General features: G+C 47.9%; 1 protein-coding gene across 1 annotated transcript in view; it reads left to right on the top strand.

Moving 5' to 3' along the window:
* The first annotated feature begins 228 nt into the window (after positions 1-228).
* The window catches only part of RBM19 (RNA binding motif protein 19), a 63,397-nt gene continuing 36,695 nt past the window's right edge, over positions 229-26,930 (top strand). Inside the window, exons 1-21 of the mRNA XM_082066244.1 lie at positions 229-369; positions 1,561-1,743; positions 2,319-2,450; positions 2,699-2,737; positions 3,310-3,526; positions 4,637-4,899; positions 5,399-5,473; positions 5,730-5,808; positions 6,535-6,606; positions 7,326-7,526; positions 8,495-8,625; positions 9,027-9,148; positions 9,910-10,006; positions 10,479-10,589; positions 11,291-11,491; positions 11,969-12,086; positions 13,194-13,354; positions 14,474-14,534; positions 15,766-15,845; positions 16,855-16,910; positions 18,286-18,402. Of these exons, the coding sequence (XP_081922370.1) occupies positions 334-369; positions 1,561-1,743; positions 2,319-2,450; positions 2,699-2,737; positions 3,310-3,526; positions 4,637-4,899; positions 5,399-5,473; positions 5,730-5,808; positions 6,535-6,606; positions 7,326-7,526; positions 8,495-8,625; positions 9,027-9,148; positions 9,910-10,006; positions 10,479-10,589; positions 11,291-11,491; positions 11,969-12,086; positions 13,194-13,354; positions 14,474-14,534; positions 15,766-15,845; positions 16,855-16,910; positions 18,286-18,402 (2,552 nt within the window). The 5' untranslated portion in view covers positions 229-333. The remainder of the gene's footprint in view (positions 370-1,560; positions 1,744-2,318; positions 2,451-2,698; positions 2,738-3,309; positions 3,527-4,636; positions 4,900-5,398; positions 5,474-5,729; positions 5,809-6,534; positions 6,607-7,325; positions 7,527-8,494; positions 8,626-9,026; positions 9,149-9,909; positions 10,007-10,478; positions 10,590-11,290; positions 11,492-11,968; positions 12,087-13,193; positions 13,355-14,473; positions 14,535-15,765; positions 15,846-16,854; positions 16,911-18,285; positions 18,403-26,930) is intronic.

Below are 26,930 nucleotides of genomic sequence, written 5' to 3'. Positions count from 1 at the left end.
GCTGTAGCGGCAGACCCCGCAGGAACCCGAGGAGAGGCAGCGGGGTCCCCTCTGCGACGGGACGCACAGTCCGCCCGGTCCCTGCCCCCTTGGTGCTCGCGGTTGTGCCCCAGGCTCCTCCGCTCGGGCCAGGCCTGGCCCGTTGCTAGGGGCCCGTTGCCAAGACCCGGAACCCGCCCCTGGCGCCTGCGCGGTGCGGCGCCTCGCTCACGTGACCCGACGGGAAGATGGCGGCGCCCGCGGGCCGGCGTGTGCGGCGCTGAGTGCGGCCGGGCCGCTCCAGTTTCTGTCGCTACTCCAGTTTCTGTCGCCACTCCGGTTTCCGTCACCGTCATGTCGCGGCTCATCGTGAAGAACCTCCCCAACGGGGTGAGCCCCCCACACGGTTGCGGCGTCTGCGGGGTAGAAGGGGCCTTCCGGGCCTAGAGCTGGGTGTGAGGGGACACGCTGGGGGCCCGTGGGCAGCGAGAGGCCTCGGGAGGGAGGGGCCCTCGGTGCGGTGGGGACGATGGTGAGGAGGGAGGTCCTTTGGGAGAGAGGGTGCTCGGCTCGCGGTGAGGGAGGAAGATGTGGTGGGGTGGCCAGGGAAGGGGACACTTAGGAGGGAAGGTGTGCTGGGTCCTTGTGGGAGAGCGGGGAGGCACCTTTGGAGCAGGGTGGTGGGGGGGCCCAGGCAGGGGCTGCCCCAGGAGGGGTCAGGGAGTTGCCCCGGTGGGGAGGCAGCGTGCGGGGCAGCAGCTGGGGAGGTGGCCCGGGGTGAGAGTGCAGACCCCCAGGGTGGGGGACCGGAGCTTGTGGCCACTGCCCGGCTCTAGTTCTTCAGGAGCTGGGTGTGGGTGTTCACTGCACCGTTCTGCTGCCATCTGCATCCCCTGGGAGGGTGTCACTGTCCCTGTGGTTGAACTGGGGGCTGGACTGTGGGAGACCAATGCTGTGGGGCCCGGGGCTCTGCCAGAGCTGGTGCAGCCTTTAGCTGTGGGGGCATTGCAGAGAGAGCTGTGGGTGTAGTGGATTCCTGGAGGTGCGGTGGTTTGGTAGCTGATGTGTGAGGAGAGGCTGGGAGAGCTGGAGAAGTGAAGCTGAGAGGGATCTGATAAATATTTCCAGGGTGACATTAAGGGGATGGGACCAGACTCCTTTCAGTGGTGCCCAACAATAGGATGAGGGGTGACAGGCACAGACTGAAACACAGGACGTTCCACCAGAATATGAGGAGAAACTTCTTCCGTTGAGGTGCCAGAGCCTGGTCCAGGCTGCCCAGAGCGGGTGTGGAGTCTCCTTCTCTGAGACATTCAAACACACCTGGACCGACCTGTGTGATCTGCTCTGGTGACCCTGTGTGAGCAGGGCTTGGACTGGGTGATCTACAGAGGTCCCTTCGACCCCAACCAGTCTGTGATTCTGTGTGTTTTGTGGTTTTTTTTAATTGGTGTTGCCACAACACAATGCAATTCCTACAGCACTTTGGAAACCCTCTGATAGCAAATGTTTTGCTTTGGACCCAAAAATCTGTCATTGCATTGCTGATTTGCCCTCCCCTTGTCCTTACTCATTTCCCAGATGAAGGAAGAGCGCTTTCGGAAGCTGTTCGCTGCCTTTGGCACGCTGACTGATTGTTGCTTAAAGTTCACCAAAGATGGCAAGTTCCGGAAATTTGGCTTCATTGGTTACAAGTCTGAAGATGAAGCTCAAATGGCACTGAACCACTTCAACAGAACTTTCATAGACACTTCCAGAATCACAGTGAGTTCATCTTTAAAAATATCTTCTTTAGATTCTTAAGAAAGTTCATCATTTTGGTAGTCTTAGGGGTGAACAGCTGGGGGCTGAGAAAACCTGGAGATTAAGTCCTGTGCAGCAAAACAGCAAAAAGGCCCAAGACTGGGCCTTGTTGCTGGGGTCTCAAGCAGATACTGGGTTCAGCTGGGCTGTGTTTGTGTGCTGGCAGTGATTTTGGTGCTGGTCAGAACAGCAATGCCAGGTTTTGAGCTGTCATACTCTGAACTGTTGAACATGAAGTCGTTTTTCATGTAAAGTCAATTCATCTTGCTGCTCTGGACAGAGGATGGTTCATGATAAGCAGGATATCTTGTTTGATTGTGCTTATATGAGCACAGCAAACTGTTCCCCATGTGCACTGAACATGTAGCCCTGTGTTTTTAAAATGAACATCTGAACGGAGTTGCCTGTTCTTCCCCTGCACATGCACCCTCCATCCCGTCAGGGTTATTAAGACTTATTTCTGAATGAGGCTTATCCAGCAGTTACAGAACCAGACTCTAGAACGTATATTTTATTAAAGATCTGATTATTTTCAGGTGGAGTTATGCAAGGCTTTTGGTGACCCTTCAAAACCCAAAGCCTGGAGTAAGCACTCTCAGAAGGCTCCTGCCTCAGAAAAACAGCCCGAGAAACCTGTGAGAAGTGCAGCTCCTGCAGGCACAAAGAAGGTGAGTCTGGCTTGTTTCTTTGAGGCTCTGGTGTGTGTTGGGGACTTGGAAGAGAGAAGAGTGGCCCAGTGTTTGGGGAAGGGGACAGAGCAGCTGGGACAGTGGGTGTTGGAGTCCTGGTTCTGACGGTTTTTGCCTTAGGATCTGTGTTCCCTGTAGTGTTAGGTTACCTGAGAAATTATCTTGGCTGTGCTTCTTATAATCCTTTCTGAAAATGTTGTGTTTTGTTTTTTTTTTTTTAATCCTAGGATAAAAAGAAGAAAGACCCAACAGAAAACTTAAAGCAGGTGAGTTGAGGTTAAATTGCAATTCCTACATTCTTACTAGCTTTTTTTTAAGAGTGAGTGCTGAGTAACTCTTGCTAATTCAGCAAGGTGTATGATTTCACCAACTCCATGACAGTCCAATTCTGCTGTAAAAAAACATTATTTTAACGATCCCAATGCTGGGGACCGATTTTTTTTAATTGTCATTTACTCCTGTGTGAGCACACACTGCATTCAGGACAACCCTGTTTGAACAATTCTGTTTTTTAACCATACGTGAGTGTTGTTAGGTTGATTTCTACATTTTTTTCCTTTTAGATTTTTTTTTTTAAGTGCTTTCTAAACATCAATTACAAAAAAGAAATAGTAGGACTGAGAGATCTTGAGAAGACTTTAGTTGTTTAAATGCTCACCTTGTGAGTATAAAGGGGACTCCCCTCTTAGTGATTTTATATATATATATATATATATATATATATATATATATATAACTAGAAGTGAGATTAAGTCTTTGAATTCAAACACACTACTAGCTCTCCCATGTCTGTCCTCACGGCTTGTCTGATTTATTGATTTATTTATTTATTTAACAGCTGGAAGAAGATAAAACATTCCAGGAGTTCTTGGTGGTTCATCAGAAACGGTCTCAGGTGGCCACTTGGGCTAATGACACTTTGGCAGAGGAGCCCAAGAAGGGGAAATCCAAGGCGGCAGATGATTATCTCAACTTTGACTCGGATGAGTCTGAGGAGCTCAGTGAGGAGGAGGAGGACGGGAATGAACCCCCTGAAGATAAGGAGGGCACTAAAGGTACCAAAAGGGTCAATCATCTGTCGTGTGTCTTTGTCTCAGGGAATGTGGGAGCAGGTGTGTTGATGGGACCTAACTCGGCGTCCTGCCTCCAAATGGAGATGGTGTAAGTGGGAAAGTGGTTTCTCACACATGAGACTTGTTCTGTGTGCTGTGGATCCATGGATGTTTTTCTAGATTTGAGGAAATGTGGGAAATGCAGCTTCTGGTATTAAGGAGACAGCATTTCAGCTTTCCCCTGGGTCCTTAAGTCAGTGTCTAGGGAAGAGTAATAGGGCAAACATCTGCATCTTTTCCTTCAGTGCTCTCCTGGCCTTCTGCTGCTTTCATCTCCAGGATTTCCAGAGCTGGATGTGGTTTCTGTTTATTTAGTAACCTGTAGCTAATGTCTGTGAACTTGCCTGCTCTGCCCTTGGTGCATATTTCTGGAAATGCTGATGTATCCTTGAGCTGATGGGACTGGACAGAGTTCGATATCTTGGAGCCTGAAAGGAAAACTGTATCTCATGGAGTAATGGGTTAACTTGGAAGACTTGAGAAATCTGGGCTGCGGTCTGGTGCATGTCTTCTTAGAATCCCGTGTCCCTGCAGAAGAGATGAATGTGGTTTTGGAGCCTTTCTCCCTCCCTATGTGGTATTTCCTTATGCTGTTCTGTTGGAGTGAATGGTGCTTTCCCTCCTGTTCTTCATCTCTCTTTGGGTAACTGAAATGTAGGTGTGATTGGTTGATCTTTGTTGGATGGAGTGTTTTGGAGAAACAGTTTCTCCCCTTTGTCCAGCAAAACTAAACTGAATGCTCAAAAACCTTCTCTGGGGTCTGCTTGAAGTATTTAGTTAAAGTGGAGACAAAATACTTTGCCATGGAGTTCCTCAAGCTCCTTTCTGATTTGTTTTATACATGAACTGTTACTTTGAAAAACAGTGATTCAGACTGTCAGTCTGGAAGTGCTGAGATAAAATTGCTCTGCTATTCTCAAGCCTTTTCTTCACATGGAAGGGGTAGAGGAGAGGAAGGTGTTTCTTATGATTGTGTTAGTTCTCAGGTAAAACGTGGCTGGGATAGAGCAGCAGCATCTGTGTGAAAAAAAACTTCTGTGGTCTCTCTGACAGCAAAGAAAGGAGGGAAGAAGGCAGCTACCAGCAAAGACCTCTCGGATATGGACTACCTGAAATCTAAAGTGGTGAAGGATTCTTCCTCCTCATCCAGTACAGAGGATGAAACAGACAGTGAGGAGGGGGAAAGTGAGAGCGAGGAGGATTCGGGCATCGCAGAAACCAATGGCACCCACACAGGGAAAAGGGGGAAGCCAAAAGCCCAGCAAACACACCAAGAGGTGCCAGTGCAGAAGAAGACAAAAGGATCTGCACTAGAGGTAAAGCTGAATTAGCCTTGTGCCTTATCTAAAGCAGGAGCTTGATGGGATGTGTGTTTCTGTCAGTCACTCCAGGGATGAACTGGAAGCCCAAGGTCTGTGGGACCCCCAGGTACCTGCTGTCTTGGCTCACTGAGTGGGAGCTGTTACAAAAGTTTGCTGGATCTCCTCTTAGTGCTGATTGAATTTACCTCTCCAGAAAAGGGGGCACTTCCTAATAAGTGCTATTAGTGTCCTTTTCAGAGGCTTTTCTGTTTCTCCTGTGTCCGTCTCTGCAGGAAACGCTGTTCTGCAGAACTCGGATTTTAGTGACCGGGTTTGACTATCCCAGCCAAACCTCATGCCCTCACCTGGCACCTCCTGCCTAGGCTGCGAGAATCTCTTGATAGCATCTCCCACTTTTCAGCCTCCTGCTTGTGGATAAGACCAGCTCGTTGTGCTGTGACTTGCTGGTTTTCACTCAGCTTTTATTTCCTTTTTTTTCTATCCTTCTGTCCAGAACCAAGGCAGCTCAGTGGAAACCAGCACACAACACACAGTGAAACTTCGTGGTGTCCCCTCCAACATCACTGAGGTAAGCTTTGTTATAGAGCCAGAAATGGAGACTCAAGGGTGTTTTCAGTGTGCAGTTTGGCACCATTTTTGCAGAGGTTTCTGTTCTGTTTTGAGGGTTGTATGCATGGCTGGGGAAACTTTTGGACTGGCTTTGTGCAAGGATGTTGTATGTTGCATGTAGCATTTTTATAGTGTATATAAAAAACCCTGAGTCTGAAATGTGCTGCTTACTGTATCTGAGAATTCATTTAAACAATTAACAATTCTTCCTCCAGCAAAAGATTCGTGAATTCTTCTTGCCTCTGAAGCCGGTGGCAATCCGGATAGGGAAAAAAGCCCGGGGGAAAAATTCAGGTAATGTCTGCATGTGGTAGGGGGGTTGCTCTGTGAGTTAGACGACCTCTCAGTCACACCTCTGCTCTTGCCACCTGCAATTCCCAATCGCTGCCTCGTGTCCTGATTCTCACAGACCTTTCTGTGACTTTGCAGCTCATCTGCCCTACTTGCTGTCTGCAGGGCAGAATGTGTTTGCTGTGCTCCCTCAGGAGTAGCAGCAGGGGCCTTTTCTTTCATCTGCCTCCGGAACGTTCCTAAACATCCCAAACCAAGCCAAGGAAAGTTTTTTTCCTCTGGGATAACTGCAGCAGCACCCGGAGGCTTTGCTGACCTGTACATATTGGCTGCAGAGCAGCCTTTGCTGCAGCTCCTGGAGGTACCGTCCGTCAGAAGAAGCGTGAAGCAGGTCCTCAGAGCTGGCAGGGAACTTTGCTTTATGCTGTTTTCCTTTTGTTGCCTACCAGCAGATATATAAAACCTTTTTCTTTATGCTTGTAGACTCCTGTGAAAACCTACTTCAGCTGTTAAATCGGGCCGCTCTGGTTTGCATGTAGAGAACAAGCATTTAAAAGGCAGCTTTCCAGTCTGCCGTGGCTATTTTCAGGCTGATTGAAACTTTAATAGGAGCAGAATGCTTTATCTATAGGAATCTATATTAAAGAAAGCCTAATTCACCCTTAATTAGCCAATTAGTGGTTGTGTGTTCCCCACATGATGCTCAGTTGAACCTTTCCTTCCTCCAAGGTTATGTCTTTGTTGACTTGAAGAGTGAAGCAGACATGCAAAGGGCCTTGAAGCGGAAAAAAGAATACCTGGGTAAGGGCTGTTTGTTCCCTCTTGCTCTGGCTGATGTGGATGGCCGGTGCTCAGCTGCTGGAGTGTTCGCTGCAGAAGTATCTGCCCTTGTTTCAGTTTTTCCCAGGCAGATGGTGGGGGTGGTTTCCCTCGCTCAGCTGACACAGGATAAACCAAGAGCAGCACAGAATTGGCAGGGTACTGAGCTGTGTGTCTGTCTTGCTCTTTGGCCCTCGATTTTTGTTGTGTTCTTGAAGCCTATCTTGCTCTTAAAATAAAAAAATGGTAATTCTTATAATAACGAATTCAAAATGAGATTGTTTAAATTTAGTTGGGATAGCGCAGGGGATTTGTACAAATGATTCTGTAAGCCTGTGTTTGAAACCTGTGCTTGATGTAGTCCTTAGTGGAACTACTAGAATTATATTTGCAAAAATCTTATGCAGAATAAGAGTATCTGCTTGGAAGCCACTGGATAGGGTGGGCACAGGCAGAAAGGCTGGAGCTCTCTGAAAAGAAGGGAAACTGCAGGGTTGTCTAGCAAATGTTATCTTGGTTTTTATGAAGATTATGTCTTGCAGCTCCCATTCCCCCCCCCCCTTTTTTTTTTTTTTAAATCAGGCAGAGTTCTGCTCAAAGCTTCTGTCACTTCTGTAAGCCCAGGCTCTTTATGCACCGATGTTGTTTGCCCATGGCCTTGGAAAACAACTAACCCGCTTCTGTGTGTGTTTGGAGATTAGATGGCCGATGCATTGAGGTATTCCGATGCAGGAATACCCCCAAAGAAACTGTTCCAGCCCAACCTGACAACCAGCCGTGGCAAAGAATAATGAGGGATGATGAGGAAGAAGAGGACCTGGCTGAATCAGGGAGACTCTTTGTCAGGAATCTTCCCTTTACTAGCACTGAGGAGGACTTGGAGAAGATCTTTTCCAAGTATGGTAAGTATTTGCTCTGGGACTTGCAGGGCTACATGTTTCCTCTGTGCACACAGAGGTTTTCTTGCTGGTTGTGAATGGACAAAGCTCCGTGTCCCACAGCTCTTGAGTATGGACCGAATCCTATCATCTTTATTCCCTGGTGTGTGGGTGCTTGGCTGTGACACCGGTGCTGGCTCTGTGGAGGTTGAGATTGGATATTAGGAAGAATTTCTTCCCAGAAATGGTTGTTGGGTATTCAAACAGGCTGCCCAGGGCAGTGGTGGAGTCACCATCCCTGGAGGGGTAGGACAGACGTGGAGATGAGGTTCTCAGGGATGTGGGTTAGTGCCAGGGGTGGGATAACAGTTGGACTTGATGATCTTGAGGGTCTTTTCCAACCCAAATGATTCTGTGATTCTGTGCTTCTTTGCATGAAGCATGTACTGCTGTGTGCACCTGTCCTCACCCCTTTTCACAAGGGAACCAAAAGCACCTGCTGCATGAAATACTGATCATTCGGATTTCTAGATACTGTAGGTAAGAGGTGAATCTCCGAGATACATCCCAAATTCACGTTCATGTTTGGTGTGTCAGGTGGCAGCTTGAAGCTTCCCTTTTCCAGCTCAAAGTTACACAAATTTAAGGTTTTCTTAGCATTAGTGTCCTGGGCAGAGAGAGAAGGTTGGTTGTCAAAATCTTTATTCCTCACTGAAGGTAAATGCATCTGCTCAGAGCTTGCCTGGTTTGTGTCGTGTGTCCAAGACCTGTGAGCTGCCACATGGTGTGCAACCCGACTTGGGGTGCTTTTTCTGGGCCTGTCGTGTCATTCTGTATCTCCTCACCCAGGCTGGTGGGTGCTGCACACCCTCTGCAATATTCAGAGCTGCTTCCTGGCTCCATTCCTCTCCGGCTTTGACCAGGAGTTGCCAGTTCAGAGTGTGTGGTGGCCACCTGAGGACGTCTCACAGAAGGGCCTTGTCTGTTTGCAGGACCCCTCTCGGATATCCATTTCCCTATTGACAGACTGACCAAGAAACCTAAAGGCTTTGCTTTCGTCACCTATATGATTCCTGAGCACGCGGTGAAGGCCTACGCAGAACTGGATGGGCAAGTGTTCCAGGTATGGTGATGGGTGGTTTTCCTGCGCTGTTGGACCGCAGCAGGTGGGAATGTCTGTTAGAAACGTGACCAAATGTTTACTTCTGTGCTTTGCTGAAAAGGTTGAGTCCTTCTGCCTCACAGTATGGGAACACAGTTGCTTTTGGTACAGTACCCTGGTTTGAACAGCCTCTCAGGTACGAAAACCTGAGCTAGAGGTTTTGAAGAGATCTGAGGCTCAGTCTCTCACAGTGTGTGGTTACTCTGACTTGCTGTCACATCTCCTTTGGGAAGGAAGGTTCCCTCCTTCCACTTACACTGCTTGACTAGGAAAGGTGCCAGAAAATTTCCTCCACTCTGCTTAGGTCATGGACTTCTGTGGGTTATTTCAGAGCCGCCAGACCTCTTCCTTCTTTCTTTTAGGGTAGGATGATGCATCTTTTACCATCCACAATCAGAAAGAAAAAAATCGAAGATGCAGATGCAGAAGGGTCTTCCTCCTACAAAAAGCGGAAAGACGCCAAGGACAAAGCCAACAGTGCCAGGTACAGAGGTGACTTGTAGCGGAGCAAGACAACACAACCTGCCAAGTGCCCAAGAGGCAGGAATGTACATGGGGCCTTTGCAGGGCCTGTAGATATAGATTACTGACACCAATTAAGCATTTGTTGTGCAGCTGTTTCCTTTCTCTCTTATCTACTTGATTCCTTTGTCCAAGTAGCTCTAGTAGTTCAGTGAACAGCAAAAACTGAGAGAAACATGGGTTTGAATGGCTTTGTGTATGACTTTTTCTCTGGTGTCTAATAAAAGTTGGTCAGCTGTAATTCTTTAGGGCAGTGGTTTCAGATCAGTTGGATCTTTCTCTTCTACTTATACACCTGAATTTCTAAAACTTATAGGAACCTTTTTCTTTCTCTGTGACCAATTAGTTTGAAAGAAGTGGCTGATCCTTTCTAACTTGAAGGGAAAGGGATGCACCTTGCATGGGCTTTGTGCTTTTAGGAAACCAGTTGAAGAAAACATGTGTTTCTGTGAGCCAAGATATGAACTTCCAGCTGTAACTGCAGAGCTCTGGGCAGTGACCTCCTGGGAAGTAGAGCGAAGCTGCCTCCAGTGCTGCCTTTCTGTTCGTTTTCCGGTTGTGTTTCCATCATCCTGTCCCTTCTCTAAGATTGTTCCATCCTTCTTTCCATCAAACTCTTCACTCTGGTGGAATTCAAAGCTGTTTTTACCCAAGACTGTTGAGAGGCACCAGTGGAAAAATGAACTGGATGACTCTGAACCTGACTCTCCATTCTCTTTCCAGCTCTCACAACTGGAACACGCTGTTTGTGGGGACAAATGCCGTGGCCGATGCCATTGCTCAGAAGTACAATGCTTCCAAAAGCCAAGTGCTGGATCACGTGAGTTGGGTTATTGAGCAGCTGGGGTGGGACTTGTGACACGGTTACCTCGTGCCAAGGTCCTGTCTGGTCTTGTGCAACAGAAGCCTTTGTGTATCCACAAACACCACACAGGCTGAGAGATCAGTGGTGCTGTAGCCTCCCTGTGGGAGCTGAGCCTAACAATCTCTTTGTCACTGGCTCTCCTGCCCATGAATTTTGCATTTCTACATAACTAGTTGTTGGGAATTTGCATCCTAAAGCTCAGATCCTTCCTGGAAACTGCATTTTGCCTTGGGAAGCATTCTGATTCCAACAGCAAAACTCCCAGAAGCTTCAAAGCAGCTGGAGCATTTTACCTACATGCTCGCTGCCAAATTCCTTTTGCATGTGCTTATGGGATCAGCAGGTGCCCAGCATCTAACTGGATTGGGCGCTTTGCTTCCCTCTTTTTTAGCTTTGTCACATTGTCACTTGGTGATCTTGCCTGCAGGAGAGTAAAGACAGCGTGGCGGTGAGGGTCGCTCTGGGAGAAACTGAGCTGGTCCAGGAAATTCGCCGGTTCCTCATTGAAAACGGAGTCAGCCTGGATTCCTTCAGCCAGGTGAGATGCTCAGCTGGAGGCAGCGATGTGGACCTGCATCTTCTATGTGATGGCCTAGTCCTAGTGTCCTCAGCTCTCTTAGAAATTAGCAATTAACTCCTCAGTGTCTGGCAGAATTGAACCCTTACGTGGGTTAGGAAATTTTCTGTCCATTGGAAAATGCAACTGCCTTCAGGATAGTTGAAATATGTGTTGTGATGGCTTATAGTATGATGGTCAGTGTGCTGTAGGCAGAGGAGGAGTCCCGTGTCCACACCAGGGTGGATCTGGAGCTGAAGCCTCCATGCACAAACATTTGTGGAGCAGGAGGAATCATACTAGGATGTGAATCTCGGAATCATGGAATGGTTTGGGTTGGAATGAACCTTAAAGATCATCTTGTTCCAACCCCTGCCATGAGCAGGAACACCTTCAGCAGCTCAGGTTGCTCAGAGCCCCATCCAGCCTGGCCTGGGATGTCTCCAGGGATGGTTCATCCAGCACCTCTCTGGCCAACCTGGGACAGGCTCTCACCACCCTCATGGTGAACCCTTCTTATAGAGAGTGTTTTCTAAATGGCTCTTGGCCCTCTTGGATCCTGGGAAGGGGTGACACAGAGTGAGAGAGCACGGCATGCTCGGTCTGAAATCTTCAGTCAGTAAGATACTAGGTTTTGCTTTTTAAATCTAATCTCCCCCTTTTTCCCCCATGGAATGTGGCAGGCTGCTGCTGAGCGGAGTAAAACAGTGATCCTGGTCAAGAACCTCCCCGCCGGCACCAGCGTGGCAGAGCTGGAAGATGCCTTTGGCAAACATGGCAGCCTGGGCCGGGTGCTCTTGCCAGAGGGAGGCGTCACGGCCATCGTGGAGTTCCTGGAGCCGACGGAGGCCAAGCAGGCATTCATGAGGCTGGCCTACTCCAGGGTGAGCGTGGGTTTCGACTGTTTGGGCAGCTGCAGAAAGGAGCACTTGCTGCAAATGTGAAACACAGAAGACTTTTGAGGGAAGTGAGTTATCCCAGAGACTGCTGTTACTCTAACCCTTGGATTTAAGGAGGTGCCTGGTGCATCCTGTGCCGCAGTGGCGGAGCAGGGCTCTCAACCCACATAAGACAGCTGGACGAGGGGGCTGTGACACATCTAGAAGAGCCTCGGTGGCCTGGAGAGGGTTTCTTTCACTTTTCACAGTAGGAGCGGAGTACATGGTTGACTGTGATCCTTTGAGAGGCTGGATACAGACTCTCCTTTGGTGGAAGAAGGTTTAGCCAGCTGAAAGAGTTGCTCAGCTTTTCCAGTGCTGTTTTCCATTGCAGACTTGAGAGGAAAATAAAGCTGAGAGCCGGGTTTTTTCCTTCGGGCCTTGCTTGCTGCTCTTCATGGCTCTCCTATGTTCTTTTTACAGTTTCATTCTGTGCCGTTGTATCTGGAATGGGCTCCAATGGGTGTCTTCGTCAACCCAACCCCTCCAAAAAAAAGCCCTGGGGCTCCAGAAAAGGAAGGCAAAGCAAAGCCGGTACCTGGTAAGAGCTTTGACCTTGGGACAGAGTAGGATGTTAATGCCAAAGGGAGATGTATAGTTTGCCCCTTCTGAGCACACCATTGGCTGTGCTGTGGGGATGAAGCTGCTCTAAAAGCCAAGTGGTTGAACAAAGAAAGGAAGGAATTGGTGATTCAGGGGTGAGAGTTTGTGTGTATTCTCTGGTGTCTGATAAGGGCCTCGTCCCACTGCAGGCGCTGCTTCAGTGTAGGATCCAACAGGTCTCTCCTCACCCTCCCACCTGTGCGAAAGCTCAGTAGCTTTGAGGCCTCTTCGTCGTGTTAAGTACAGTAGAAATTATTAAGCCGTTTTAGAAGTTGGGAAGAGAGGGAAATGGATGGATGCAGAGAGTCAAAAGCCAGTTGCCAAATCCTTGCTCCTTGCTAAGAGCAACCACAAATACCAGCACATTTGCCCGTTGTCCAGGTTTCTGTTCCCCTCCCAGCTGTGGGCAGGAGCTCGCAGCTCCGTGGTGGGGCTTGGGTGCCCCAGAGGAAGGTTTCACGCTATCTACTGAATTGCGACTTGATTACTTGGTTTTCTTTTTATGGTTTTGCCTTTGCAGAATCCCAGAGCAAGGTTTGTACAAAAGAGTGTGCATTGCTGTTGGCCTGAGCAAGGAGTAGAAACCCATGGCCCTAGAAGTGCTAATGCTGTAGCGAAGTCCTTTAAGACCACAACCAGTGTTCTGGTGCAGTTCTTAATTGCCCTCAGTATGTGTTTGGGATTTTATTTAACATGCTGTGGATATATATTGGTGAGAGTTGAGGTTTTTGGCAGCGCAGAAGGATCTTCAAGCATATTTGGGGGCCCTTATTCAGCAGGTGTCTGGCTGGGTTTGGTGTGTGGGTGTCTGAGTGCTGGGGAAGCAGGTGTGTGGAGTTTCTGCACTCAAAGAATAGGTGATATTTTGGCATCCACTGGGTTACGTTCATATAGTCTGTGTCAGTCCATGTCCACCTACAAAGAGCCCGTAGAGAAGTGGCCTGTTCCTGCTGGAGCGGTAGCTCTATCAGCCGGGGCAGGGGTAAAGCTCCTCCAAAACTTGAGTGTTATTTCTTGTAAAGTTGGTTTTATTCTTTTGTTTCAGATCCTGACACTGACTCAGCTGTAAAGGGCTCAGAGGAAACGGCAGCACAGGAAGAAGAGGAAGAAGAACAGGAGGAGGAAGAGGAAGAAGAAAGTATTCCAGGGTGTACTTTGTTCATCAAAAACCTCAACTTTGCTACCACAGAAGACACACTGAGGGAGGTGAGCCATAGGTGGAGCAGAGGGGAACTGGTTTTGCTTAGCATGGTCTGCTCAGATGGAGCAGGAGCAGGTCGAGTGTGTGGTTGGGGGCCAGACTGAGATGCCTGATGGACCAAAGCTTTGGGGTTTCAGGCATCAATTAGACAAACATACCTGAAACAGTTTTGATGGAGTTCAATCCAACTCGGGAAAGGCGGAGGCAGTAGTAAATCTTTTAAGACTTGATTTCCCTGCTTTCTGTAATGTTTCTCCTTGGGAAAAGCACTTTTGCAGCTTCAGTACTGCTTTGGGTGTTAAGGCAATAAATAAATAATAGTTTTGCTGAGATGTGCTTTTTATCTAAGCTTCTACCCACACTGAGCTGTCTGTGCTGCTTTACCTCAGCAAAGCACTTGGGAGAGATGGTAACGTTTTTAAAGGAGTGTGGGATGTTACTAGCAAAATAGGGAAAAGCAACAGGGAGTTCCCGTCTCTGCCACTTTTTGTAGCCATGCGAAAAGCCACGTTTTGTGGCCCAAGAACACTGGCGCAAGGTCAGTCCATCGTGGACCCAAGCACCTCTACTTTGGGACTGCTGTACTAGTACAGACCTGGTCTGGTTGGGTCTGGGAGCAAATGTGCATGTTCAGAGGAGGATTGAGACTTGTCCTCTCTTCTTTTTCTGCCTTCGGGCTGCAGTTTTCCGAAGGAGTTGAATTAATTGTCACTGTAAGGCATCACCCTGCAGCCCTTCCTGCGTGGCTGTGGGGGGAGCCATATCCAAGGGACATCCCAGGATTCACCTCCCACCAAGGTCCCCACCTAGGTGTGAGGGCATCTTGTAACCCCCAGCGTTCCTCCAGAGCCACCCCAGATCCCTGTGCGGTTCTGAGGAGTGGTGGAGGATTTCTGGGAACGTGTTTATTGATTTCTTTAAGAGTCTGTGTCTATGTGGGTGTCTGTTTGTAGAGCAATAATTTTATAAGACGCAGCTGCACTGACGGCTTGTCAGGTGTGCGCCGGGGGGGGGTGGGCTTGCAAGTGTGTGCTCCTAGCTCTGGAAGAGAGCCACGTTGTCACTCGAGTTGAGTTGCAAGCCTGTGACAAAGGGAACTGAATCACGTGTCTAATTCCTTGCAGACGTTCTCCAAAGTGGGAGCTGTGAAGAGCTGCACAATATCCAAGAAGAAAGACAAAGCAGGTACTCTAGATGCTGCTGTTCAATTCCTTCCCTCGCCTGGTTGCTGAGGGCTCAGGTGTGGCGTTGCTTTAGCATTCATCTGCCGGAGCATTTGTGTTCTCGCTGGCGAAATCCTTAATGTTTCTAGAAGTGTGCCTGTTGAAATGGCTTGAAAACAATGACCAAAAATACCCTGGGGTTCATTCTAGAAGGTTAAGCTCAATTGTGGGATTTGTGGAGATGTGGCATTCTCTTGAGATCAGGATAGAGGAGCCAACTCTTTCAGGGTCACAGAAGAGAGCGGGATGTAAGTTGAAAGGAACCGATGCCCTGTGAAGATTAAACCTGCATATGACAAGCTGTATCCGGGATCTTCAAGGATGCCTGGCTGAATGCGGTGCTGAGTGGTCTCTGTTTGCCTTCTGCCTGCCCGCTTCGAACCCAGCAGGCTGCAGTCACAAGTGCTTTTGCCTGTTGCGTTCCCTGCGCTCGCTTTCTGAGTGAAGTTTGCTTAAGGCAAGCACTTGCCAGCTGGCCTGTGTCTTTCTTCCAGATTTTAGGTGAGGGGGTCACACAGCGTTATGGGATTTTGCCTTAGCAGGGCTCCTCTTGCGTGGGATGCTTGAAAACTCAGATCCACTGAAAGAAAAAGAAATAAAGTGCAGTCTTCAGCACTGCTAATGTGGTGGCCAAAATGAATTTCTGAAGGGGTTGCAGGTTAGAAGTGTTCCCTCTGGGGACCAGACTGCAACCTGCACGTTGCTATCCTGCAACAAAAGTCACACCCGTTTCTGGGTAGTTGGCAATTTTTCCAGATGAAGGTCTCATTTCACTCATGAGGAAATAGTTCTATGTATAAATAAACGTTTTTGTGTCTGTAATGGGATCATTCCCCCGACTATGACTGGCGGTTGTTTTGTAGGACCTGGTGTTTTATTTAAGGAGGTTGCACTGAAATTATGCAAAGTAAAAAAATCTGTTTTGCAGGCAACATTGGTTATAACTCCTCTTTGACATCAGCTCCAAAACGAGCTGCTCTAGAGCAGCATCTTGCACAAAACAAGTCAGGACCGGGTTCCTGTGAACAGTGTTGGTGTCAGTCCATGGGCATGGTGGCCCTTTGCCCAGGGTATTAGTTTTTGTCCCCAGAATTTTGACAACTGGTGCTTGCTTCTGATTTGTTTTTAAACCTTCTGCTTAATATCATCGTAATTTCCCTATAGCTTAATGAGCCGCCTTTCTCTTCCAACAGGCGCTTTGCTTTCCATGGGCTTTGGATTTGTGGAGTACAAGAAGCCCGAGAGCGCCCAGAAAGCCCTGCGCCGGCTCCAGGTAAGCTGGGCCAGATTTCTTTCCAGAGATGAGGGTTGAAGGTGTGAATGAACCATGAGGTTCCAAATGTAGGATGTTGGTGCTGTGAATTACATGGTGCAGACGGAGGAGCCTCTGAAATGGGCCAGGTTTGTGGGGGAAGAGGGTGGGTAAAGGGACAAGACCTCCTGCAGAAGAGTGCTGATCCAGTGCAGAGGTGGCAAAAAATGTGTAATGATTGAAATTTAATGAGCTTATTCTGCAAAGTTTCCCTTTGAAGAGTGACAGAGACCCAGGCCCCCACTCAAAATGAAAATAAATACTGCTTAGTATCTAGTGCCGCAGAGTTCAACTCTACCCTCTGTGATCTTCAGGGTCTTCCAGCCTTCCCTGTGACACAGGGTGCACGGATTGGCTGGAATAAGGAATAAATCATTCCCTCTGCTGTTGGAACAGGGAGTGATCCCGTTCTAGGCAGATGTGAAGGCATTACGCTATGTAATTGTGCATGTCCAGTGACCACAAGCCTTGAGTCTCGCCTTCAGTATTTCCCGTTCCGCAGTCTAGGTAGTGTTGGGGTAGATGCGAGTTCTCCATCCTTTGGAAGATCAGAATCCTGGGGAAGAGAGAAAGGAGGAAAATGGGTATTTTGTGGAGGGAGAGGGCAGCAGGGCTCCAGGATCCCAGTGCGCATTGTGTGCTGTGTTGTCTGTCTGCAGAAAACTGAGGCACAGGAAGCAAGAACGGAAAGATTTTCTTGCTGTATTGGCTTCTGGTGGCCAATGAGACATCCTTGGCTCATTGCAGAACAAGTAATGACAGTCACAGGGCTGCTGCTTTGCTTAATCAAGATGTCTCCAACCTCGTATTAGAAACCTTGTCTTGCATGAGAAACGTTCAACAGAGAAAAACTTTGGCGGGGAGAAGGGGAAGAATATATGGGAAAGAGCAAGGTGTGAAATGCCGTACTTGTATCTTGGAAGCTGTGGTGACTTTGATTTTGTTGTTGTTTCTTTGTTTAAATTTCTAGGGCTGCTCTGTAGATGGCCATAAGCTGGAAGTGAAAATCTCAGAGAGAGCTCTCAGGTAAAGCTTATGCCTCACCTTTGTAACGTGGTTACCTTTAAGCTGCAGAAATACTTGGCAGGTTCTTAATTTCTTAACGAGCGTCTCTGCATCATGAGGGACGTGATCAGTAGCGCTCTGACTGTTTAACACATCAGCCTTTGTTGTGCTTTACTCGCTTTGGTCAATCTTGAAAAGAAAAAAGGGATGATGAATAGTTGATGCGAGGATGTTCACTTAGTACATGACATATTTCCAGTTAAAATCCCCAAGCAGCATGTAGTGTGCTGGGACCCCAAAAATGAGCCCAAAGTGAGAACCAGGCTCTTGAGTGACGGAAAAGGCTCCTCTGCTTTGTGACAGTTCGGTCAGCGCTGCAAAATCCACTGTGGCCCAGCTTCCAGAATTCTTGAAGAGAAATATTCTCTGGGTAATGAAATATTTTACCCAAGTTTATCAGGGAGAACAGGAGCTTAAGAATGATGTTCTGGTGCCGATTCTGATCAAATCTATATTTACACTTTTCTTCCTTGCTTGAAAAAAACTTTGGATTTAACTTGTTTTGTTTGGGCAGTCAGGTGCAGGGGAGATGGTCACTTGTGGATGAGTTTACTTGGAGGTCGAGTCCTGCTTTTTAGGGTTTCTTTCCTAGTTTTTATTCAGTACCGAGTCTTCTAAGTGCAAAGCAGAAAATTAATCCAGATGCTTGAAGGTGAATGTTGGTACCTAAAAACTGCCCTTTAGACACTTTGGAAATCCTGCTGTAGAAGGTATCTCTTAAATGTCAAAATTTGTTTGAAAATTGGTCTCTGGGGACCAGGAGCATTCTGACAGCTCTCTATCTGTGGTTTATATTTCAATTTTTTAATATACCTTTTTCTTCCATTTTAATTTTAAAAAGTGCTTCAGTTGGTATCCAACCTACAATGAATTCCTCTTTCATTATGAAATAAGCTGCTGTGTTTTGTATTAGGTAAATTCTTATCTCATTCAAGTGCAATACATTTCTAAGTAAAAAAAAAAATATAGTTCAAAAACTTCATTTGCTGTTTTCTCAGCCAGTAAGAGAATCAAAATTAGTTTATATTAAGCTATTTATTTTTAATATATCAAATAGTATGTTCTCTTGACAGTTGAATGGACAAGATTTGGTGCTGCCTGACCTCAACTGAGGTTGCAATCAGCAAGCTCGAAACTCTGATATTCAGATGTAGGATTTAAATCACTTGAATACATCCCTTCTCAGTGTACTATATGAAAGTTTGATTGTTGCCAGTGAGGATGTCTGTGAGCCCGCTGGCTGATATTTCTGCATTCCTAATTTTGGAGGAGCCAGGACGCAATGGGTGTTTTGCTGCAGGCTGGTCCTTACCTGCCCTTTCTCTTGACTTCACAGGTCCACTGTGAAATCATCCCGAAAGAAACAAACCGTCAAGAAGCAGACGACTTCCAAAATCTTGGTGCGAAACATCCCGTTCCAGGCCACCGTCCGGGAAATCAGGGAACTCTTCAGGTAAGAAAGCACTTTCCATCGGGACTGTGGCGTGCTCTGGGCTGGAAGCAATGATATTTTCGTACAGGATCTTGCTATTGGGTTGTATATATGAAATTTGATTTCTTTGTGGAAGTAAACAAGCTGAATGTACAAACAAATAGCTTGGTAGGTTTTACCAGTATAGAAATTGTGCTGGTGAGACATCAGGCAGCGTTTTGGCCGGCGCCGCTGTGAGCTGTGGGACGTGGTGGCCCGTCACCGTGCAGCACCTGTGGAGCTTCCAGACCTCCCCACCCAGCCAGTAAATGACATAACCTTGGATATTTATTTTTCCCTCTTGCCTGAAAGGTGTGCAGCAGCTTTTTCCCTTGGCTGGGAAGGAGCACTGAGAGCCACCACAGACACCTGACAGGAAAGGTTTTAGCTGGAACTGGCTCCCTCCTCTGTCTGTCCGTCCCATGTGATGGTTTAGCTCCTTCCCGTTGTGGAGGGAGCGCTCACACCTTGCTTTGCCTTCTGTGAGCGTTTTGCTGTGTGTTCCTCACGTTATCGGTGGCGTGTTGCCCTGCAGTCGCAGCCCTGTGTCTGTCGGGGTGCAGGTCTGTAATTCCCTCTCTAGCAAGAAATACCTTGTCAGCCGTGAGACCTGCCTGGGGTGGTGCCGAGCAGTAAATAGGGATTTTAGGATCCCAGCCTGTGGTTTTTCTGTGCGCTGGCTGATCTCTGTTTTCTTTTTATCCTCAGCCTTTTGTGCTGTGACTTGTTAAGCCTTGTAATGCATCCTGGAAAAGAGGTGAAACCTTGCACAACACAGCATTACGGCATCTTTTCTACTCCCAGGATGAGAATCTTTTGCTCATTGACCCAGGCTGTGGTCCCTGCTCCACCGCTGGCTTGTGGAAGGAATTTGGGGGAATTTATGTCCATCTCCGCAAAATAAGAGCGATAACTCGCATCTGCAGGGCATGGTGAGGGGCAGTGTTGGGAGGTGGCTCTTCTGCCTGGGTCGTCAGCAGAAAGCAGGTGCTTTCCTCTGGTCAGGGCTGTGGTGTTTCTTCCCAAAGGGACTGAGTTGAAGAATCGCTTAACCCTCTGAAACCTCCCAGACGACACACTGAAAACTGTCTTGTGAGAGCCACACGGCAGCGTTTTGTTGGCTGGGGGGAAAATTATGCCTTTCGCTATGTACAATGAATTTTACTGACTTTATTAGCATGTGATATTCTCCTGTTATAACCACTGGTAAGGACAGCGGTTCCTGTGCAGCTGGTCGGCTGTTTCCTTGCGAGGTGTACAGTGATGAGGAAAGCTCTGAGTTGCAGCACAGTTTTGGAATGAGCTTAGAAGGTTTAACTGACTGCAGACTTGACTCTTGGCCACGTGTTGCTGGAAGGGTGATGGTTGGCACAACATAATGATCCTTGTAGAAGAGCAAAAGGTTTTGCTTGCTCTTGCTGTGCAGCTTGGATGCTTTAGCTTCAGCGCTGCCCTTGGAGGGCAAAGAAACTGGACTTCCAAATTACCCTGCTTAGTTCGTGGGGCATTGCTAATTTACAACCCACACATGGTGTGACTACAGACGTGACCTTTGTAAACCTGGAGCAAACAAAACCAGGGGGATCTGTTTGCCTTCTAGGGCCCTGGGTTAAGTTCAAGGAGCTGGGAGGCTTACGTGTATCACGAGGATAGACAAGCCCAGCAGACACTGTGGGTTTTGGTGTGTTTTTTTCTTCCTGTCTTGTCTGGCACCTCGGTGATGTGGAGCGGGGGAGTGGAGGAGCCGTCTGATTAATATTGCAAGGAACACGCAGCTTCGAGCCGCGTGCGCTGTCGACAGCGCTCTCTGGGCGACGCGTGAACATCCGTTTCATTTACCTAGGATATTCAGAGATGTTGTTTTTATCCTCAAAACAAAAGCCAGCGGTTTGGGAGGGGACCCACAATCCTCCCTTTGCCCCTGCCATCCCTCCTTCCCTTCGGAGTGGCTAAAACCAAGCATGACGGAGCGCTACTGAACTCTTCATCCTCCTAGATTGCTGCTTTTTTTTTTAATGTGGTTTTTAAATCAGATGCCTTTGCTCTGAAGCTTTTAGCTCTTTCTGCATTTAGGAACCTGTCTTATTTGTATTTCATTATTTATTTATTTGCAATTGCAAACGATTGCTCGGCAGGGCCGGCGTGGCTGCAGGGGGCACTCTTAGCCTGCCCAGGAAAGGATGGATGGGGACAGCCTGGGGACAGCAAGGGACCGCCAGCCTGGGGACCGCCAGGCAGCACCGAGCAGGGCAGCAGCCCTGGGCCCAGGGACGGTGGGGAGGATTTGCAGGGCAGACAATCTCCTCTATTGTTTCACCCACTCAAAAGCCACTTTTCAGCCCCGCAGCTGATGTGTCCCGACCTGTTTCCTTCTGTCTTTGTTTTTTTAATTTTTGCAATTGCCTGGGCAGGCGAAAAAATAATAAATCAATATGCGTATACACAATATATATGTGTATATTTATTTTATATATATAGTGTGTATGTATATCTATATATATTGTGTGGATATTACCCCAGACAAATAGGTATATAACCCGAAGCAAATATTCCCATGTTTTGAGCTTTGTCAGGGAGCTGTGTCTTCCTTTTTAAATGCACCCCCAGTTGGCGTTAATGACAGTGGAACAGCAAAACAAGGGAGTTGGATGTTTTGAATAGTGAATTTTGAAAGCTGCTGTACCTGTGCACTTCAGGAAATTCTACCCTGGTTGTTTTTATGCTTTTAAATATAATTGTTGATGGATCCGTCGCTTAAATGCTTGGACTTGCCCCGCACCATCGTTGGTGCCCTTGCAGCAGTTGACACAGATGGTGGCTGTCCCGTGTGTCCCCCCTGTGCTGCCCCCTTCCCCATTTCCTCTGAGAGCCCCACAAACTGCGGGGAAAGGCTCCGCACCGTCCTGTGCTTTGGAAGGGGTTGGTGACACCCGTGTCCCATGCTCACAACCACACGTGTCCTCTGCAGCACCAATGGGTTTGGGAACCACCTCCTCCAGGAGTTGCCTCCTGCCTGTCCCGAGGAATCCCAGAATGTCAGGGGTTGAAGGGCCCTGGAAAGCTCATCCAGTGCAATCCCCCCATGGAGCAGGAACACCCAGATGAGGTTACACAGGAAGGTGTCCAGGCGGGTTGGAATGTCTGCACAGAAGGAGACTCCACAACCTCCCTGGGCAGCCTGGGCCAGGCTCTGCCACCCTCACCGCGAACAAGTTTCTTCTCAGATTTAAGTGGAACCTCTTGTGTTCCAGTTTGCACCCATTACCCCTTGTCCTATCACTGGTTGTCACCCAGAAGAGCCTGGCTCCATCCTCCTGACACTCCCCCTTTCCATCTTGATCCCCATGAATGAGTCCCCCCTCAGTCTCCTCTTGTCCAGCTCCAGAGCCCCAGCTCCCTCAGCCTTTCCTCACACGGGAGATGCTCCACTCCCTTCAGCATCTTGGTGGCTGCGCTGGACTCTCTCCAGCAGTTCCCTGTCCTGCTGGAACTGAGGGGCCACAACTGGACACAATATTCCAGATGGGAGGACGGATCTAGCCACTCCCTTGGGAAACATCTGTGAGAGGGTGTAAAACTCCAATTGATTTTTTCCCCCCCAAGCTCACAGTTTGCAGGAAATTCAAAGCAAACATATTTATTTCATTTTTTGGTGTTGAGGGATATCGAGTTCTAGCTCTTGGGCTGGAGAAGGGCGACACTTAATTTTCTCTGTACGGGAGTCACGAACGCTCTGGTTAAGGGCTGAAGTCTTCTGCCTGCAAAATAAATCATAGAATCGTGGACTGGTTTGGGTTCGAAGGGACCGGGGCTCCGTGACCCTTGGGTGCTGCCGGTGGCTTTACTGGGTGCGTGGCGCTGGTTTGGCATGTCTGCCCATCTCCGCAGAGGTGTCAGCCTCTCTCGCACCCTCAGGGGATTTTTTTATTATTATTATTTTTTCAAGACCCGATAGGTGTTATTTTCTTCAGAGGGAGAAATGCTTTTCAATTATAGGGGCTGTTTTTGGGCTAGGTGTGAAGATTTCGCTTTTGTGGGTGTTGTGTTTCTCCCCCCCCCCTATTTTAGTCCTTTATTAGATTTGACTCTTATCTTTACTACCTGGAAAACTAACAAAAGACAAATGGTCCTTAGTTCTTCCCAAAGAGCCACAGTTAGGAGTGGAGAGACAAAGGGATTGATATCCCATGAAGGCTACTAATTTTTGCTACCAAATTGGGGGGCTTTTATGGCAAGATTTTTTTTTTCAAAAGCAACTCGAGATGTGGTGAGCTGAATTGGAGATCTGTGAAAGGCCACATTGTCACAGATTGGAGCTCTGGCAATTTCTGAAAATTAGGCTCCTTGAAAATCTATCACATTAGATCCATGTAGCCTTCATTGGAAGTTCCAATTAACTGTTTGTTTCATAGCATCTTCTTCTATCTTCCTTTCCCCTCTCTGCACCAACTTCCATGAATATTAAAAATAAGGCTGTTTTGCACTCCATGTATAACATTTCAAGGAGATGTATGTTTTATTTTCCCCAAAGGGGGAACAATTAGATTTAGGAAGACTTTTTAAAATTGAATGCAACCTGAGGAATAGATACTGTAGAAATTCTTCCTGGACTTTGACATGCCTGATGCTGATACTGCTGAAAGAGACAGTTATTAAGAGTTGCATCTCCGGTAGCATGTTTTGGGTTCCTCTTTTCTTTGCAAAATGTATCGAGAACTTACAGTTGGGTCTGTATCTATAAATTCCTCTAAAATTGCAACGACCGTCACCTTCTTCTGCCAATTAGTTGTGGCTGACCCAGAGCCCCAAAATTCAGAGTGAAATCAGGTGCTGGTGCCGTGAGTGTGGAAAGTGTTCTATTGTCACTCTGGCCATCCCTTTCACCTGTAGGAACTGAATTCAAACACATTGTGTAAACCTCTAAAATCGTAAAATTATTATCAGCTGAGAGACTGGACTTTGGTTTGACTAAAGAAGCGACTAGCTGAAAAAGCAATTGAAAGGTACACCAGTGCATACCTGCTTATAGAACGGGTTATCGGGTGTATTTATCTCTGTATTCTGACTTTCCTATAAAAAAAAGCAATGCTGCTTCTTGCAAAGACCTTCAGGGTTGTGTGTTTCTTTTAATTTTAACTCCTGTGACTATTTGCTCTGTCTTGACAAAGACATGACATTTATTACATCTGGCAAAACAAGTGCCTGGGACTGATTAGGAGAAAACAGATTTATTCCCTCTGATAGAGGGTAGAAGTGAAGACAGCCAGTGGGACGGGACTTTAGATCCGTGTCTCTTCTAGAAGAAGAAAAATCTCTGAAGAAAGATGCGATGGATAAACTGGCAGGGATATTTTTTTTTTAAAGGCAATCTTTATGAAGTTAATTTTATAAGATGATGCCTTTCACTTCTTCTGACCTATTATTATAAAAGTGTAGTTATCAGAATGGGCTTTTCATTTCCCATTATAAAGGACACGGTGGTATAATGAATCCATCTGCCAGACATGCTTGCTGTTCACACCTTTCTCCCAGTAATGGAGTCTACATGACTGGAGACAATTTCTCCTTCCCGGAGTAACGTTGCCCTGTCGAAGCCGCAGAAATCTTTGCTACCGAAAGGCAGAGGAGGAAAAAAATTAGTCCCTTCATAAACATGTGAGTTTGTTAAGCGGGTGCTGGGCAGTATTAATTAGAATGTTCATTGCAAACAGCTCTAGGATGCACAGTGCTGCAGTCTAAGGTCCGAGTGATGCTTTTAAAAGCCTAGATATTGTGCTAGAAATGTCTGGAAATCCATTGCTGCTTTCTCGTAGCTGCTTAAAATTGTTCCCTCCGTCCTGTCCCCCTGCAGGCAGATGGTCCATGGAGGTGGGGGGAGCTGCCGAACTCTCGCGAGTTCCTCCTCGTGGCGGGAGGGTCTGCGGGGGGAGATGGAGCTGGTGAGGGGGATGTTAGGGAGAAAAGATAGGAGATAAGGAGCTGATAAGCCCATGCTGGAGGTCTGGAGATGATGGACAGGTTTGGCGATTCCCAGTAGCCATGGGGTGCCTGTTCCTTCTGCCATCCGACCACAGCAGTAGACCTGTCCTAGGGGAGGCCAAATCTCCTGCTTAGCTCCTCGCTGTCCACTGGGCATGATGTTCCGCTCCCGTGAAAAGCCAAAGTCCAGATATTTCTCCACTGTTCAACAGCTGGAAACTCCCTCAGCACCTTGTAGAATCGAGGAAAGGGCATGTGTGTTGCAAACATGACTGCAATTCATAGGGCTGTAAAACTTCCTATTTATTATGCTCTTAGCCCTTTACAATCAAACCAAAATTAAATGGACATAGATAAAATATTGAGAATATAATTTGAGGGGTAGTGTTGCTGGATGTGCTGGCGTTGGGCAGGCTGGGCTGCAGTACTGGGGGAAGGAGGTGGAGCAGATCACTGACCCTTTCTTGTGGTAGAAACCACTGTTGGATTCATTCCCTGTTCGTCTGGGTTGTATCTGTGAAAAGATTAAGCTGCATTTCTGAGTCATTTTCTCAAGATGGTCCAACTGTCAGTCTGCAGTTAGAGCCGGTCTGAAGGACTCGGAAAAGAGCAGCTGTTTAGGTGATGGGCGAGGCCACCAAAATGTCTCTTGTCCTGCCTGTGTGTAGTCACTGGCTTAAAGCTGATAGTTTCTGCTCATTATCAGTGAATACAGAGATGTTCCCCAGAGCAACATGCCCCCTGCTTTTCCCCAGGAGTCTGATCCTGCCAAGGAAAGAGCCTCTTGATGTTCTGCAATCCTGGTGCCTGTGGCCCAGCAACCCCCCTTGTCGCTTGGTGTGGAGTCAGATGAACACAATTCTGTACTGGAGCAACCTGCAGAGCCTGGTCCTGCGGGATCCACTCTGGACACTTTGCTCAATTCTTTGCTTGTGTTACTCAGGCCAGTATTGATCACTCACTTAATGACCTTTGTGGATTGGGGCTTAGGTGCCTTGGAGAACAGACACAACTTCTGAGGAGGACTGGGGAGAATAAGTGTGGGAAAACAGGTGCTCAGATGCTTTGGTAACGGGGCTGTGCCCTGCCAGAGGGATTTGTGCGGCTCACACCTTTGCTTGTCCCAGGGCACCGTGCTTGAAGGGAGTGCACGAAAATGAGTCTGCACAAGTGGAAAGAGCCCTGGGAAGCAGCTGCATTAGTGGATGCTCTGCACCCATCTGTCAGGTTGGTGTTGAATCCAAACTTTCTGGCTTCCCCTGTGAATTGGGACATTGGTGCAGAAACCTGCCAAAAGTGGGTTTAGGAGCAAGAACTGGAACATGTCTTATTCCACATTTGGGCGCTGACAGCAGTAATGATGCCTCGCAGTTTGGTTTGGTGTTGAGTGGGATCACCATATTGTTTTCTTGAGGAAACAAATGAGTGGTTTAAAAATGTCATGTGCCCTTCTTTGAGATCATAGAACCATAGCATCCCAGGTTGGAAGGGACCACAAGGATCACCTGGTCCAACCTTCCTTGGCAAAGCACAGTCTAGACGAGCTGGCCCAGCACCCTGTCCAGACAAATCTTTGAAGTGTCCCATGTTGAGGAATCCACCACTTTCCTGGGGAGATTATTCCAATGGCTGGTTGTTCTCATTGTGAAAAATTTCCCTCTAATGTCCATTTGGAATCTCCAGAGCCATCCCCGGGCTCCTGCTCCAGGCCATGGATGCCCCAAGGTTACAGGTGGTGGTTTGTATCTGACCACATGTGTTTGTGCTCTGATGTATTCAACATACAGAAAGACTCCCACATTAACAGCACTTTAGCCCTGTTTCACTCTATCCCTAGGGATAATAATGTCTGGTTCCCGTTTTAAAGGTGGTTCCCCAAAACTGTGGTGCAAACCCACTGCATTGGAAGAAGCATCAGTGAACCAGTTCCAGGCCACAAGCTCAGGAGATGCAAATGCAAGCGGCTTCCGACGATGCCAGCAGATGATGTGGTGCTTTGCATTAGTGCTGGATTCCAGCAGCCTAATTAGGATGCAAAGTCTGTGCATTGGGATGCTGAGCGTCTGAGGAGCGTGTCTGGCACGGGGCGGGGGGCGCAGGATGCTGCTCTGGATTGCAGCTTCCCGCCCCAGTGCTCCCAGTGCAGCTCCCACCTTCTCACCTGCCTGCGCGAGCCCTGGCTGCCCACGCAGTTCAAAGGCACTTGCAGAAAGCTCACCTTTGTTGGCTGTGTTTTCTCTGGGGTGGTTAGGAAGCTGCTTGGTTGACTGCTGACTCTTTCATGCCTGAGGAGTTCTGCCCCACTGGTGGCTTTTAGTGCTTTTATCAGTTTGCAAGTGGGAGATGGAGTTTTTGCACTGTTCTATTTTCCTCTCCTTCCAGCAGACTTGGGGCTGATGTTTGTGCCATTTTGTTGGGCTGCTGTGCTCCTTGTGATCTCACCACGTAACCTGGATCTCCTCCTGCCCTCTGTCTCTGTTACCCCCCCATCGTCCCCCCTTGGTGGCTGCTGTTGGAAGATGTAGGTCTTG

This window comes from Streptopelia decaocto (genome assembly GCF_964273445.1).
Source record: "Streptopelia decaocto genome assembly, chromosome: 15".
NCBI lineage: Eukaryota > Metazoa > Chordata > Aves > Columbiformes > Columbidae > Streptopelia > Streptopelia decaocto.
This window is presented reverse-complemented; position numbering and strand designations above follow the sequence as displayed.